General features: G+C 44.0%; 1 protein-coding gene across 1 annotated transcript in view; it reads right to left on the bottom strand.

Annotated features, from left to right (window-relative positions):
- The window catches only part of MYO3B (myosin IIIB), a 547,413-nt gene extending 536,686 nt beyond the window's left edge, over positions 1–10,727 (bottom strand). Inside the window, exons 1-2 of the mRNA XM_066345578.1 lie at positions 10,680–10,727; positions 10,479–10,524 (exon numbers count right to left, since the gene is read on the bottom strand). Of these exons, the coding sequence (XP_066201675.1) occupies positions 10,479–10,524; positions 10,680–10,686 (53 nt within the window). The 5' untranslated portion in view covers positions 10,687–10,727. The remainder of the gene's footprint in view (positions 1–10,478; positions 10,525–10,679) is intronic.
- Positions 10,728–14,772: the final 4,045 nt, after the last annotated feature.

Here is a 14,772-nt window from a genome sequence, read left to right as displayed (position 1 = left end):
TTGTACTGATTTTTTTTTGTTTTCAACTGCAGTGAGAAAAGTGTTGCGTAACAGTTGCCTTCTGTAGACCTAGTGCGGCCCGCCAAACGGCTGTGATCTTGCTCTGCGGCCCACATGCTGAGTTGAGTTTGAGATCCCTGCTTTATGGGCAGTCCTGCCTATCTGTAAGTGGGCAGGCATACACACGGTCTGGAGTCTTGCTTCCTTCCTTCCTGCCTCTCTCTCCCTCCCTCTCTCCCTTCCTCCCTTCTTTCTTTCCTTCCTTCTGGACTGCCTACCTTTCTACCTTCATGCCTTTCATGCATTTCTTTAGTAAATATTTACCAAATGTACATTCCATACTTAGCACTGTGTTAGGCACTGGTATATAGGTGATCTAATAACATTTTGTAAGAGTTAAAGGACACTACTGTTCATCCAAAGCCATTCTTTCTTTGCATAGTAGTGTGATTGTAACTGGGTACATGGTTAGACTGATTTCCTAGCCTCTGTTACAGCTATGTGTGGCTGTGTATCTACATTATCCCTAATGGAAAAAGAGAAGTAATGTGTGCCATTTATGACCAAAACTTTTAAGTAGAAGATTTGTTTCCTCCATGCTCTTTCTGCTTCTATCCATCAGGTACAGGCCAAAATGAGAGGATGCATACTCCTAAATCTCCATGTGAAGGAGAGCCACACCTCTACCAGAAATAACTGCCATAACTGTTATAGAAATACTTTTCTCTTACATTTGAATCATTACATATCCTGGGTTTTGTTTTGTTTTGTTTTAGCAGTTAAGCTACCTTAACTGACATAGAAATTGTTATCTTGAAGCAGAGAGCTGCTGTTTGAAAAATGTGTATATGCGAATAGGCTTAGTGGTTTGGCCACTAAGAAACAGAGATAGCAGGCTGGAGAGCTGGAAATTCCTCTTATCTCAGGGGCAAAATATTTGCTAAAACTGTCCTCTATGTTAACGTACAAGGTAAACCCAATATCTATCAGTTCTGCAGCTCTAGGGCAGGGGTTAGCAAACTATGGTTCATGGGCTAAAGGTGGCTTTTTGTTCTTTCTTTCTTTCTTTCTTTTTTTTTTTTTTGTTGTTCTTATAAGTAAAGTTTTATTGAAACACAGTAATGCCCATTCTTTCACATATTGTCCATAGCTATTTTTGTACTGTAAGGGAAGTGTTCAGTAGTTAGAAGGGAGTTCATATGGCCTCCAAAGCCTAAATTATTCATGACCTGGCCCTATAGGAAGAAGTTGGTCAACCCCTTAGATCCTGGGATTGATGGTGACAATAAGGGACCTCGGTGATGACAGAGCTACAAGAATGGAAGATGCCTGGGTCCCTAAATCATTATGTGAAAAAAGCTACCTTCCAACCAAGACTAGTATTATTAAATGAATAAAATTTAACTTCTACTGCATTTGAGCCATTAAATGCTTTGGAAATTTATTTGTTACAACAGTTTTTCTTACTCTACTGTGAATAAAAAGGAGGGGGGGTATTTTGTGATAAATCAGTGATCAAAAGTAACCTCACAAGGTAAGCAGGTCATAAATTACTGACTGGACAGGTCATATTGGGTAGCCATACCTCAGACCTCTAATTTTCCTAGTAAAAGGTTATTTTTGCCTTAAGCAAGCCCTGTGCATTGTTTTCATGCGTTTAGGTTAACATACCTTTGAAATGCCTCTTTTTTCAGACCCCTCAGAAGACTAACCACCTTCAAGAGAGCACATAATCTTGTCAACTATTTTGTAATCCAATCATAGAGATTTCTCTGCATTTCTTCCACATTCATGTAATCTTACTTACATTCCCTCTTTAATTCCAAATGTATACAAGAAACTACACATTGTCATTTGGGAAAGCATTTTTCTCTGTTGAGATCTCGTTTTCATGTATATCCTCTGTTTGGCTCTAATAAACTCTTATAAAATTTTCTAGAGGTTTGGACATTCTTACAGTGACAGTACTGTGGTAAACTGATGGCAAATATGACTTCAAATCCTTACTCGTCCCTAGATCTCTCTCTATCTAACCTAGCAGTGCCTTTCCATTGTGTGTGGGGCTTTCTGTCCCAACCCTTGACTCCAGGTTCAACAATGAGACTGGGAATATTAGCAAAGATAATGTGAGCACAGGCTTGAATACAGCACAGGCACATTTTTGCTCCACTGACCTTGGAATGAGAACAAGTCCAGGCTAACCTGCTGAGCATGAAACACGTGGAACAGAACAGAGTTGGCACAGCTGTCTCAGCCAAGACCCCACACGTGTAAGAGAGCAGCAGAGCCACCATCCAACTTATGAAACATAAGAACTTATTGCTGTGGGCCACTGAAATTTCCGTGGTTATTTGTTACACAACACATCATTGTGATGTGATACGTAACTGTATATCTACTGATACATACATATATGGATTGCTTACTCTATTTATAAGCAGAGGTCCTTATCTAGTATAAAACCATTCTAAAATCTTAAGAAGCAGTTACATATGAAGGAAGAGACTCAAAAAAAGGTAAAGTGACTTGTCCAAGGTGCCCTGGCTAGAAAATGCCAGAGCTGGAGCTTTAGCTCTGAACTTCACACTCAAAATCCAATACTTCTTCCCAAAATTAAAGCAGCCCAATATCTTCCTCAAGTATCAAGGACTCTAATGTCCCCAGAAGCCAAGCAGGCCACGTGAAAACTAAAGGGACTGTTCACATTGTCAGTGTTGTCAGGATATGGTGCAGATTGAGGGATCTGAAAACCATGTGACCAATCTAAAGGGACTGCCACAATGCAGCTCAGGCCAGTCTTTGCCCCACAAGAATGGGGCCCAGGTTGCCACATGGCATGAGTTTTTCAAAAGAAGTCAGAAATACAAACTTTTATGTAAATGTTCTATTTTTTAAAATGTTAGCTCTATTTTTAAAAGTGCAGTGCAGACCCTTCTGGGTAGCTCAGTTGGTTAGAGTGTCTGTCATCCTGATGGGCCAAGGTTGTGTGTTCAGTGCCTGGTCAGGGCACATATAAGAATCAATCAATGAATGTATATATAAGTGGAATAACAAATCGATGTTTCTCTCTCTCTTTTCTCCACACCCAAATCAATAAATTAAAAAAAAATTTTTTTAAAGTACAGTGCAGGCCAAAAAAATGTGTGCAGTATCTAACCCAAAACCTGTCAGCATATGACTGCTGCCTTATATTTGTATAATACTTTACAGTTCAACAAGTAGTTTTATATCCATTATGTAATTTCTCCCTTATAAGGACCCTATGATGACAGGTAAAGTAGATACTTTTAGAGATGAGGCTCAGAGAAATAAATAACTTGCCCAAGTTCACATAACCAGTTAGCAAAAGTCAAGACTAACATCATAGGCCTTCAGGTTTCTGTAGTTGTTATTCCTTTTTCACACCAACTGCACATGATAGTTCGAGTGTCCAAGGCACACGTGGGATGAGGCAGTGCAGAAGGCTCCATTCTATCAGCAAGCCATGGTCTTGCCAGCTCTCCAAAGCTGTGTGCTGTGGGCAGATCTTTGTTTAAATTAAGGAACTAATTATCATCACACCCCTAAATAGTTTACTTTCTCTGATTATTTTCTTCTTTTTTTCCTGTAAGTGAACCATATCTACTTATTTAATTTATAAAACTCTGCCTCTCCATCAAATAGCCGTAGGCTATAAAAGCAAAAAATATCTAATTAAAAGCTAGCAGAAATAATGATAAAAACATAGGCATCAAATCCATAAATTAAACATAAAATTACATTAAGAAACAATTTCCTCCCAGTATCCAATCAAGGGGGCTCAGCAGACTGCAAAGATAACATAATATGCAGCAAAGCATCTAATAATAAAATGGCCCTCATCAAAACAAGCATGTAATTTCTACACAGAAAGCAGTATTGTTTTTCCTTACTTATTTACTCTTTAACATTTTAGCAAACTTATATTTGAATTAGAAGAGACAGGAAAAGTGTAGGAGGTATGGAAGATAAATGGATGTCTTTTTACAGTTTGTAGCTGGCCAGGAGTGGCCACAAAGGCTAGGGAAGGTCAAGGCATCCCTAGAGTCATCTGCCTCTATTCTGAGGGCCCTGGTTTCTCAAATGGGCCAGAAAGGCCGAAGTGAAGAATATACTAGACACCCAATGAGGATGACGGCAGGGACACACAAGGACACCCATCTATACCAGGCAGGCACCCATCCTTAAAAGAAGGACCATTCAGCCCTAGCTGGTGGCACAGTGGATAAAGTGTTGTCCCAGAGCACTGGTTCAAGCCTGGGGTCTCCAGCTCAACCCCAAGGATGCTGGCTTGACCCCAAAGTCACTGGTTGGACTTCTGGTCAAGGCACATATGAGAAGCAATCAATGGGTGCACAATTAAGTGGACAATGAGTTGATTTTTCTCTCTCTCAAGACCATTCACAATCAGTCACATTTCCATAAATGCTAATAAAATTTTAGACATAACTTATAGACTTCAACAAATTGCCCACAGAGAAAGAAACACAGTTTCGCTGATGCTGAGCATTAAATGTGCTTGAGAACCCCCTTTTATGAAATTTCAGTTTTCATATTATTTTGACATTGAGAAATATATTTACTTTGTCCTCGCTCTGGAAAAAGCAAGTCTTGTTATAGGACCAAAATAAATAAAGATTGCTCGCTCTCACGACTGTTTTCATCCTGCCAAAGAAGGAAAGTGCCTACTCAATAAGCAGAAATCGCATATCGAGTCTTTAAATATTTCTTTTTTTTTAATTTTTTTTTCTTTTTACAGAGACAGAGAGAGAGTCAGAGAGAGGGATAAATAGGGACAGACAGACAGGAACGGAGAGATGAGAAGCATCAACCATTAGTTTTTTGTTGCACATTGAGACACCTTAGTTGTTCATTGATTGCTTTCTCATATGTGCCTTGACCGTGGGCCTTCAGCAGACTGAGTAACCCCTTGCTTGAGCCAGCGACCTTGGGTCCAAGCTGGTGAGCTTTGCTCAAACCAGATGAGCCTGTGCTCAAGCTGGCGACCTTGGGGTCTCAAACCTGGGTCCTAGGCATCCCAGTCCGATGCTTTATCCACTGCGCCACCGCCTGGTCAGGTGCATATCTAGTCTTTAAATAATCACCAGTATAAGCTCTGTTGGCTAATACAGATTGCTTCTTCTTTTTTTCTTTTTCTAAACAGCTCAGCAGGAAACAGTCTAAAAACATTAGAGTGACAGACCTGAGTCCTGAGGAGCCACGACAACTACATGGGCAGTTTGCAGAGAAAGACTATGGACGTAGATTATCCACCACCAATGTCCCAGAGTATTCTGTTTGATATTGAAGTTTCTGGAAAGATCCCTTAGGCAGTGATTTAACTTTTCCCATCAAAGGTATGGTCTGGTGAATCTCCTGTTTGGAGCAGGGTAGCCTGCTCCAAACTTACTCAACTTTTTTTTTTTTTTTTTTTTTTTTTGCGTTTTTCTGAAGCTGGAAACAGGGAGAGACAGTCAGACAGACTCCCGCATGCGCCCGACCGGGATCCACCCGGCACGCCCACCATGGGGCGACGCTCTGCCCACCAGGGGGCGATGCTCTGCCCATCCTGGGCGTCGCCATGTTGCGACCAGAGCCACTCTAGCGCCTGGGGCAGAGGCCACAGAGCCATCCCCAGTGCCCGGGCCATCTTTGCTCCAGTGGAGCCTTGGCTGCGGGAGGGGAAGAGAGAGACAGAGAGGAAAGCGCGGCAGAGGGGTGGAGAAGCAAATGGGCGCTTCTCCTATGTGCCCTGGCCGGGAATCGAACCCGGGTCCTCCACACGCTAGGCTGATGCTCTACCGCTGAGCCAACCGGCCAGGGCAAAACTTACTCAACTTTTGCAGTCTTCAGACCAGATACTTGTAGGCAGGTGCTTCCAGGGACATTGGCAGCTGCCTACAAGGGCACTTTGCTGAGCCAGGCAGACACCTTGAGTCCCGGCTGGCTGAACACCCAGATTATGTGGAATGGGGAGACTGGAAGGTCAGATTCCTCCCTCCATTAGCAGCGTTGGCACCAGATAAATCCATTAATACTTCCTCTTGAAAGAAACAGGCTTGTCAAACACAGAGCAGATGCAGGTTCCCCCACGTCCCACAATTCCTGTTATAGGAACTTTTAGTGAGTGATCAAACAGCAGCATTCAGGATTCCCACAAAGGCCTTTCTTGTTTAAAAAACATGCCAGTGGCTCACCCTCCCGGAGCACGCCCACACCTTTCTTCCCTCCCAGGCGTGCATCTCCTAAACTCGAATGAGACTTGCAATCTGGGGAGCCTGGGCAGCAGCAGCTCACCTGGGCTCACCCCCTGACTCTTCCCAAGGCCCCCTTTTCCCTGACTCTCTAATGAGCTGCCAGCCGCCCCGCCCAGGCTCAGTCCCTTCCTCTACCGTTCCAAGAGAGCCACAGCGGCCTCGCGCAGTCTCTTTCCTGTCGCTTGTTTTATCACAGCATATCCTTGTCCCACTGTCCCCAGCTTTCATAAATATACTCTCAAAATTTTCAAAGAAATTCAAATTAAAATATATGCCAGATTTATTTTCCCATAGAGACAACCAATTCTGGACCCTGGTCTATATATAATATTCTCTCTAATAAAAGATTACTGGGGTTTTAAATGAGAGTTTTATTAGATCCTGCCTAAGTTATAACCATCAGAGCATTTAGTTCCAAGCCATTGTCCTTTTTACTTAATGTCAAATAGACCATCTTTGATAGCATCACTTGAACACTGACCAGCTGCCTCCTTCAAAATCATCTTCTTTTTACCACAGATCCTTCTCTTATTATTCATTCCACAAACAAGGACCCAAGCCCACTCTGAGAGCTACTATGCCAGATCTGAGGAAATAACAGTGAGCAAAACACTGTCCCCGCTCTGACCAGATATTACAGTCAAGGGAGGGAAGAAGCTTGTGCAAACTGCTTTTCCACATTCTGAGGCAGGTTGCCTTCTACCCTCATTTTATGTATGACTATGACTCAGTATTGCTTTTCTTTCTTTCTTTTTTATTTTTTGATTTTAGAGAAAGAGAAAGGGGGGTGAGAGAGAGAGAGAGAGAGAGAACATTGATTTGCTGTTCCAATTATTTATGCATCTATTGGTTGATAGTTACATGTGCCCTGACAGGATTGAAATCACAACCTGGGCGTATTGGGATGACACTATCACCAACAGAGCTACCTGGCCAGAGCCTCCTAATTCTTTTTTATTATTATTATTAAAAGTTTCTAATGATAAAAGATATACTCAGTGAAAAAATTGAAAAATGCTGACATTTATGCAGGAGAAAAGTCAAATCATGCATGATCGTCTCACAGATAACTGTTAAAATGTCAGGGGTATGTAGATTTCCAGAACCTTTTCATTGCATATGTAGGCAATTATATGCACTAGTCTGTAAAGTTTATTGATAGAGGGAAGGTATAAGAGGGAACAAAAAAGAGAGGAAGAGAAACAGAAACAGAGACAGAGACTAAAGCACAGAGACAGAGGCAGAGAGAGGGCAGGCTGGCAGTGCCCCCTAAATCAATCCAGGTCTTTCTCCTCATTGGGAAGGACAGCCAGTCTCGGGGTCCAGGGCCAGCCAATCGATGAGTCAATAGCCTTTGTCACAATCCTTCTTTTTCTGAGCACACTGCATCTCTAAACTTACCCTCGCCGGTGGGAACGCCTGCCCACAAGCCAGCGCCACTGAAAACTTACACTGGTCTGTTAACAGCACAGAGCGCTGCTGTCCCCCAATTCCTGGTTTAAAAAATAATTGTTGTTTTTAAAGAATTATGGGTATGGCAGTATATATAAGATTAGGGAGATATTAATGATTTCTATCATGAAGTTTTGACACCACATTTTTCTTTTTTGCTTTTCTTTATGCTTATATCACAGTATCTGATTAACATGTCATATTGTCTCCTATTTTGACATTAAAGGGTTTATTTGGCAGAAAGGCTAAGAAAATGCCAACTCACACAATCCAGCAAAAGACTCTGGCTGAGCCCAGGGTTATTAAGAAAAGCAGACTAAAGATCTTCAAATATACTACAGCAAATGTGTTTTAATTAAAAATATATATATCTAAGCCATGTGTGTGAGCCAAGATACATGGTCCTGTTCAGGCCAAATTGCCTTATGATAATTATTTTATTTCCCACTCCTTATGTGGGGTTTCACATCACTTGGAGAATGACTATGTTTTCATAGAAAAGAAGTGCAAAGTCTAGTGATTCCCTAGCAAGGTGTGCCAGGCCTGTCCAGTGATATCCTGCCAGAGCGCATTCTTCGTGTTTTCAATGGGGGCTCGACAACGCCAGGTAGTTACCCCCGAGAAGTAACCACCACTGATGGGACAGTCTGGGGATGGTCTGGGATAAAGCGCTCTGTCCCTTTGCCCACAAAAGTGTCTGCTGGGGAGCAGCCACCCCTGGCACGACCTTTCCAGGGGACACCTCCAGCAGTCCAGCCAGCACCGCTGTTGCCTGGGAAGAAATCGTGCTCGCTCGACCCCATTTTTGTCTCCTCACAAGGAAGGAAGATCAACCCAACGGCCAGCTGTTCTATTAAGCATTCCTGAAGGTGATCCCACTGCACCCTGAGGCAGCTGTGATCACACACCATGCTCTGCAATCACTTAAAATTCATAATATCACTCTGTTTAAAAAGCAAATGGTGTCTGTCCGTGGGCTGTGTAAGCCCTAAAACATGATACGGGGAGGGCAAGCAATTTTCCTTAAACGCTTCCTGATTACGGGCTCTCCGGCTCTCCTTATCTCCTCCCGCGAAGACAGGCTGCCAGGGCAGGCGCCCGCCCGCTCCGCGGCCAGCGGCTCCGCATCCATCAATTTTAGAGCAGTGATTATAATGAGAGGAAGAAAACGACATGCCTCTCTGGTCTCTCTCCACCACCCTGAGCCTTGTAATCTTATCGCCATCTCTCGATAACACTGACGTGGCCTTCCATCAGCCATCTGTCCCTCTGCCCTGGGGAGGCCAGCCTTGCCAGACGGGGAGGTAGGGACGGACGCTCAGCCTCTCCTGGGCGGAAGAGGTGATGAGAACCCCTTCCTTCCACCACCTGCCCACGCTCAGAACTCCAGAGCTTTCCCAGAAGGTCAAGGATTGATTGCCTGCTAAAAAATAAAAATTTAAAAATAAATAAATAAATAAATAAGTGGACTATAAGGGGAAAACCAGGTAGATTACTTCTTCTAAGCCCTAAGAAAGAGTAAAAAGAAAGTCTGAGCAATGTAGCCGTCTGTCTGCTATCAAAGCTCCCAATCTGCAGGGACCGGCCTGTCAGCCTGTGGCCTCCACCTGCACCATGGTCCCCCTTGGCCTGGGCTACTCCGCCTCCTCTGCTCTCAGAAGAGAAGGTCTTGCACAGCAAAGGGGCAGGGATGTCCAAAGTGCAGGACTCCCCCGAAGGAGACCAGAGGCACATCAAGGTGTCGAGTACAGCGTAGGGAATAATACAGAATAGAACAGCATAGTAACTGTGGATGGGACCAAGTTGGGTACCAGAAATATTGGGGGGACCACTCTATACAGTACATGATTGTCTGACCACAGTGCTGTACATCTGAAACTAATACAGAATAATATTGAATGTACAGTAATTGAAAATTTTTTAAATTAAAATAAAAGAGAGCACAGAAAACACTGTTTTACAAAAGGACCTGATTAGAAGTCAAAAGTTTCATATTTACTATGCACACAAAGTTGCATTAAAACTCACATCTAGTCCCTGGCCGGTTGGCTCAGTGGTAGAGCGTCGGCCTGGCGTGCAGAAGTCCCAGGTTCGATTCCTGACCAGGGCACACAGGAGAAGCACCCATCTGCTTCTCCACCCCTCCCCCTCTCCTTCTTCTCTGTCTCTCTCTTCCCCTCCCGCAGCCGAGGCTCCATTGGAGCAAAGATGGCCCGGGCGCTGGGGATGGCTCCTTGGCCGCTGCCCCAGGCGTTAGAAGGTTCTGGTCGCAACAGAGCGACACCCCGGAGGGGCAGAGCATCCCCCCTGGTGGGCAGAGCGTCGCCCCTGGTGGGCGTGCCGGGTGGATCCCAGTCGGGCACATGCAGGAGTCTGTCTCACTGTCTCGCCCGGTTTCCAGCTTTAGAAAAATACAAAAAAAAACAAACAAACAAACATCACACCTATTGCTTAATATTTTTCTGACAAGAACACATCAAACAAAAATGCATTTGTGGTGGGAGGGAGTATGCGGCAAGTAGTTTTCAATCATACTTTAAATCAGATTCACTTAACCACACTGCAGCTGACAATCCTAATCACATGATTCACAGATGTAGGTAGCTATCTGATTTTTAAAAGGGAAAATTCTTTGGGATGGGAACAAACGACTCATGCCAGCGAGACCAAGCCCAAGCTTCGCACCGCAGCCAGGCATGCAGTCTAGTTTTCCAAGGTAAAGGACATGGCTTGGGGAATTCCTTCTCTTACCCTGTTTTGATTCCTTCAGCATTTTCACTGCTCACCTCCGATGTTGCTGCAATGAACAAGCAAAAAAGCAGAATCGTGACAGCCAGCCGACACCTGCGGCCCTCTGCCTTACCAGCCCACTGTGCCTCCTGGGGCACGGGGCCCAGGTGCCGTTTGTCACTGCTCAGCTCCTGGCCAGCATAGGAGGTGGAGGGGCCTTACCTGCCATTGTTCCACCCGACCAACAGTGAGACTGACCCCTAGGAAGTCCTGCTCCCAAGATAAAGGACTACAAGAGATGAATAATTAATAGTTCACGGGAACTTGAAGCGGATGGTAAGTGTGAGGCCAAGGTGAATAAAAGAAACACTAAACAAAAAGGTGATGTTTTATTCATAAGGAAGCTCGGAGAGGATGTTTATGTTCAACTACAGGGAAATAAAACCTCCTTTTCCAAATATTAGTTTTGGACTGAGAGAAACCAGGTCCTTGTTTCCCCATAACTGCCAGAGAATGCTTCTGCTAAGGAGAAATGTCCTCTTGGAAGCCTGGCCACCCTGGTCTCTACATCTGGCCCGGTTTTGCAGATGCGACCATATTCCTCAGTTCCCACCCCTAGAAAACTCCCTTTTCATTTTCAGAACAGTTTATTATTGCAAGCATGATGACTCAGCTAATGCCATTTGCTGATTCTTTCATCCACATGTCCCTCATTCCACAAATATTTAAGAAGTCTCTCTCTGCACCAAGATCTGGGCTGAAACACTAGGGTCAAAAAACAAAAGAAGACTCAGAGTGTCTTCAGACAGGCTTGCAGTTTTATGTCTTTAAATGCCAGTGGATGTTGGTAATCTCCACATTGCTGTCATCAGCCCAGATTTGTCCCCTGAACCCAAGGCTGACAGAGCCACAGTGCGCTCAGCATCTTCCCTGGATGTCTCCTTCTGGTCCACGGGCATGAGGATGGAGCCTACCCAAATCCAGGCTCCAAACCCGCTCTTCCCACAACCTTGTCTAGCTCAACTCAGACAACCTCACTCTTTCCATTGTTGGGGTCTTTGTCAGAGTCATCCTACTTTCTGCATCAGTCAGAATCTGTTTGGGAATGAGAAACTACAACATCGGAGGTAACAAATGGTTTAATATAAGTAATTGTTAACCAGGTACTAGACAACTGAAAAGGCCAAAAGGGACCACTGAGGTAGCACAGAGAGAGTGAGTGTAGAAAGCAGCCAAAGCCCCTCAGGCTGGGGGATCAGAGAAAAGAGTTGGGGTCATCTGAACCTATAGTCTGTGAGGAGGGGTCCACAGAGCTAGACTGGACCTCCGAGAAGGGACTGTAGTCAGCTGGTGCTAGTATATCTAAGGGGACCTAGAGGTTCCGAGAGTGTCAGGAAACGTGGAAATTGGAACCAGCGACTGTTGCAGCGTCACTGACAGGAACAGGAAGTCAACAAGGTGCAGCATGTCCCTCTCCCTCACCAGCCTGTGTCTCCCTCCGGCACCAATGGCATGGAGCTAGCTGGAAGCTGAGGGGTATGAGCTGAGAATTAGGAGCCTAAGAACCAGCACAGTCTACCTCTCTGGCTACTTAGCCTCCACACTCCTTTATACAAAACTTCCTCTCACACCCCACCTCCAAATGGCCAACAAATCCCTCAGCTCTACCTCTAAATATCTCCAGGACCTTACTGCTTCTCACCACTCCACTGCCACCAGACTGGTCTAAATACCACAGGACGCACCTGGATTATCACAGTGGCCTCCTAAGAGGGATCCTTTACTTTCCCTAGAGTCTATTCTCCTCACAGAAGGCAACATGATTGTATTGCCATAACAAATTGCCACAAATGTCAAAACAACAAAAACTTGTTGTCTCGGTTGTGGAGGCCAGAAGTCTGAAATCAACACGCACTAGGGCTGCTTACTTCTGTAGGCTTCTGAGGGAGAATCTAGATATTCCATGTCCTCTCCAACTCCTGGTGGTTGCTGACAATCCTTGGCAAGCCTTGGCCTTGTGGATGCATCATTCCAACCTCTGTCTCTGCCTTCACATGGCCTTCTTTTTCCCTGGGTGTTTCTGTGTCCTCTCCTCTTCTTATAAGGAAACCAGTCACTGGGTTTAGGGTCCAGCCCAGGTCCAGTATGATATCATCTTGAGAGCCTTAACTTCATTACATCTTTAAAAACTCTATTTCGAGATAAGGTCTCATTCACAGGTACTCTGGACTAAGATTTAGGAAAATCTTTTAGGGGCCACTACTCAACCCAATACAGTGGTCATGTTAAAACACAAATCATACCGTGTCACCCCTTTTGCTCAAAATCCTCCAGTGGTTCCCGTTTCCCTGAGTAAAAACTGTACCCCTGCACAATCCGATTCCTCTCCTGCTGCTCTCACCGCCCTCGCCCCTCAGGAGCCCCCCATTACTCCGCATACCGCCCACTGCCCGCGGCAGCCTCGTCTCTGCACCTGCTGCCCCTCTGCAGGGAGCACTCTCCCTCCAGGTGCTCCGGGCCCTCTTAGTTTCTTCAGATCTTTTCTCAGAAGTCACCTTCTCAGCAAGGTTTCCCCTAACTAGGCCATATAAAACTGAACCTCCATTCTAATTTCCTGTATATTTTTTTGCTATAGCACTTAACCAATATAAGATACTATAAATTTTTATTTTAATTCTTTTTTTTTTTTTTTTTTTTGTATTTTTCTGAAGCTGGAAACGGGGAGAGACAGTCAGACAGACTCCCGCATGAGCCCGACCGGGATCCACCCGGCACACCCACCAGGGGTGATGCTCTGCCCACCAGGGGGCGATGCTCTGCCCCTCCGGGGTGTCGCTCTGTTGCGACCAGAGCCACTCTAGCGCCTGGGGCAGAGGCCAAGGAGCCATCCCCAGGGCCCGGGCCATCTTTGCTCCAATGGAGCCTCGAATGCGGGAGGGGAAGAGAGAGACAGAGAGGAAGGAGAGGGGGAGGGGTGGAGAAGCAAATGGGCGCTTCTCCTGTGTGCCCTGGCCGGGAATTGAACCCGGGACTTCTGCACACCAGGCTGACGCTCTACCACTGAGCCAACCGGCCAGGGCCTATAAATTTTTATTTTAATTACTTTATTTGATGTCTCCTAACATTAAAATGTAAGCACCTTTTCAACAGGCTTTGCTTTTTTTTTTTTTTTTTTTTTGGTCATTCTCATTCCCTACTATACCTGAAGCACTTAGCATAGTACCTGGAAGCTACAGGCCCTTAGTAATTATACTTTAAAATGCAGGGTGTACAGTTGAGATTGCATAAGAGACTATATCAAAATTTTTGTGTTGATAGGGCCCAATCCTAGAGCAGCACTAAAAAACAGCAAGCACATCGGGAGATAAAAACATGATTATGCATCCCAGAAAATCTCATTTTAGTGTCTCCTATTCTTGTCCTGATGATTTCTAATGATATCAAAGCAGAATGCATTAATTGTCACCAATGGAGTAAAACAGTTTAAACTTTCCTCAAATACAAATAAAATAAAAATATGATTAACAATGATAGAAGAAAGACTGAATTCTTTTCTGTTCTCTCTGTAGAAAATAATAATAGGAAACTTTTGACATACAGAAATGTAATTAAATGGTGTTCATCAAACAATTTTAGGAAAAAAGTACTTTAGAGAAATGTCAGAAAGTTAATAAAAGCTGTTATTTTTTTCTGGATTGTTTTACTTTTATGTTATCTGCTACCTTTTTAAAATGACTTTTCACTAACTACTTTATTGGGATATAATTGCCTTAGAAAACACTATACATATTTAGAGTGCACAGACTTCCAATTTGATAAGTTTTGACATTGTTACACCCATGAAATTGTTACCGTCAAGACAGTGAATTACATCACCATTAAGAGTGAATATAGTCATCACCCTCAAAACTTTCCTTGGCTTCCTTTTAACTCTTTGCAACCTGCCCATACTCATTTGGTAGATTGTAGTTTTATTTTTATTCAGTTCAAAATACCTTCTAATCTGACCTGTGGTGGCGCAGTGGATAAAGCATCGACCTAGAAATGCTGAGGTCGCTGGTTCGAAACCCTGGGCTTGCCTGGTCAAGGCACATATGGGAGTTGATGCTTCCTGCTCCTCCCCCTTCTCTCTCTCTCCCTCTCTCTGTCTCCTCTCTAAAAATGAATAAATAAAAAAAATTAAAAAAAAAAAACAAAAACATTCAAAAAAAAATACCTTCTAATTTGCCTTTTAATTTCTTCTGTGACCCATTTAGAGGTATGTTCTTTAATTTCTAAAGATTTGGAAATTTTCCAGAGGTCTTTCTTTCATTGG

This window comes from Saccopteryx leptura, chromosome 7 (genome assembly GCF_036850995.1).
Source record: "Saccopteryx leptura isolate mSacLep1 chromosome 7, mSacLep1_pri_phased_curated, whole genome shotgun sequence".
Classification (NCBI taxonomy): Eukaryota; Metazoa; Chordata; class Mammalia; order Chiroptera; family Emballonuridae; genus Saccopteryx; species Saccopteryx leptura.
Note: the sequence above shows the minus strand (reverse complement) of the source record. Positions and strands in the feature narration are given on the sequence as shown.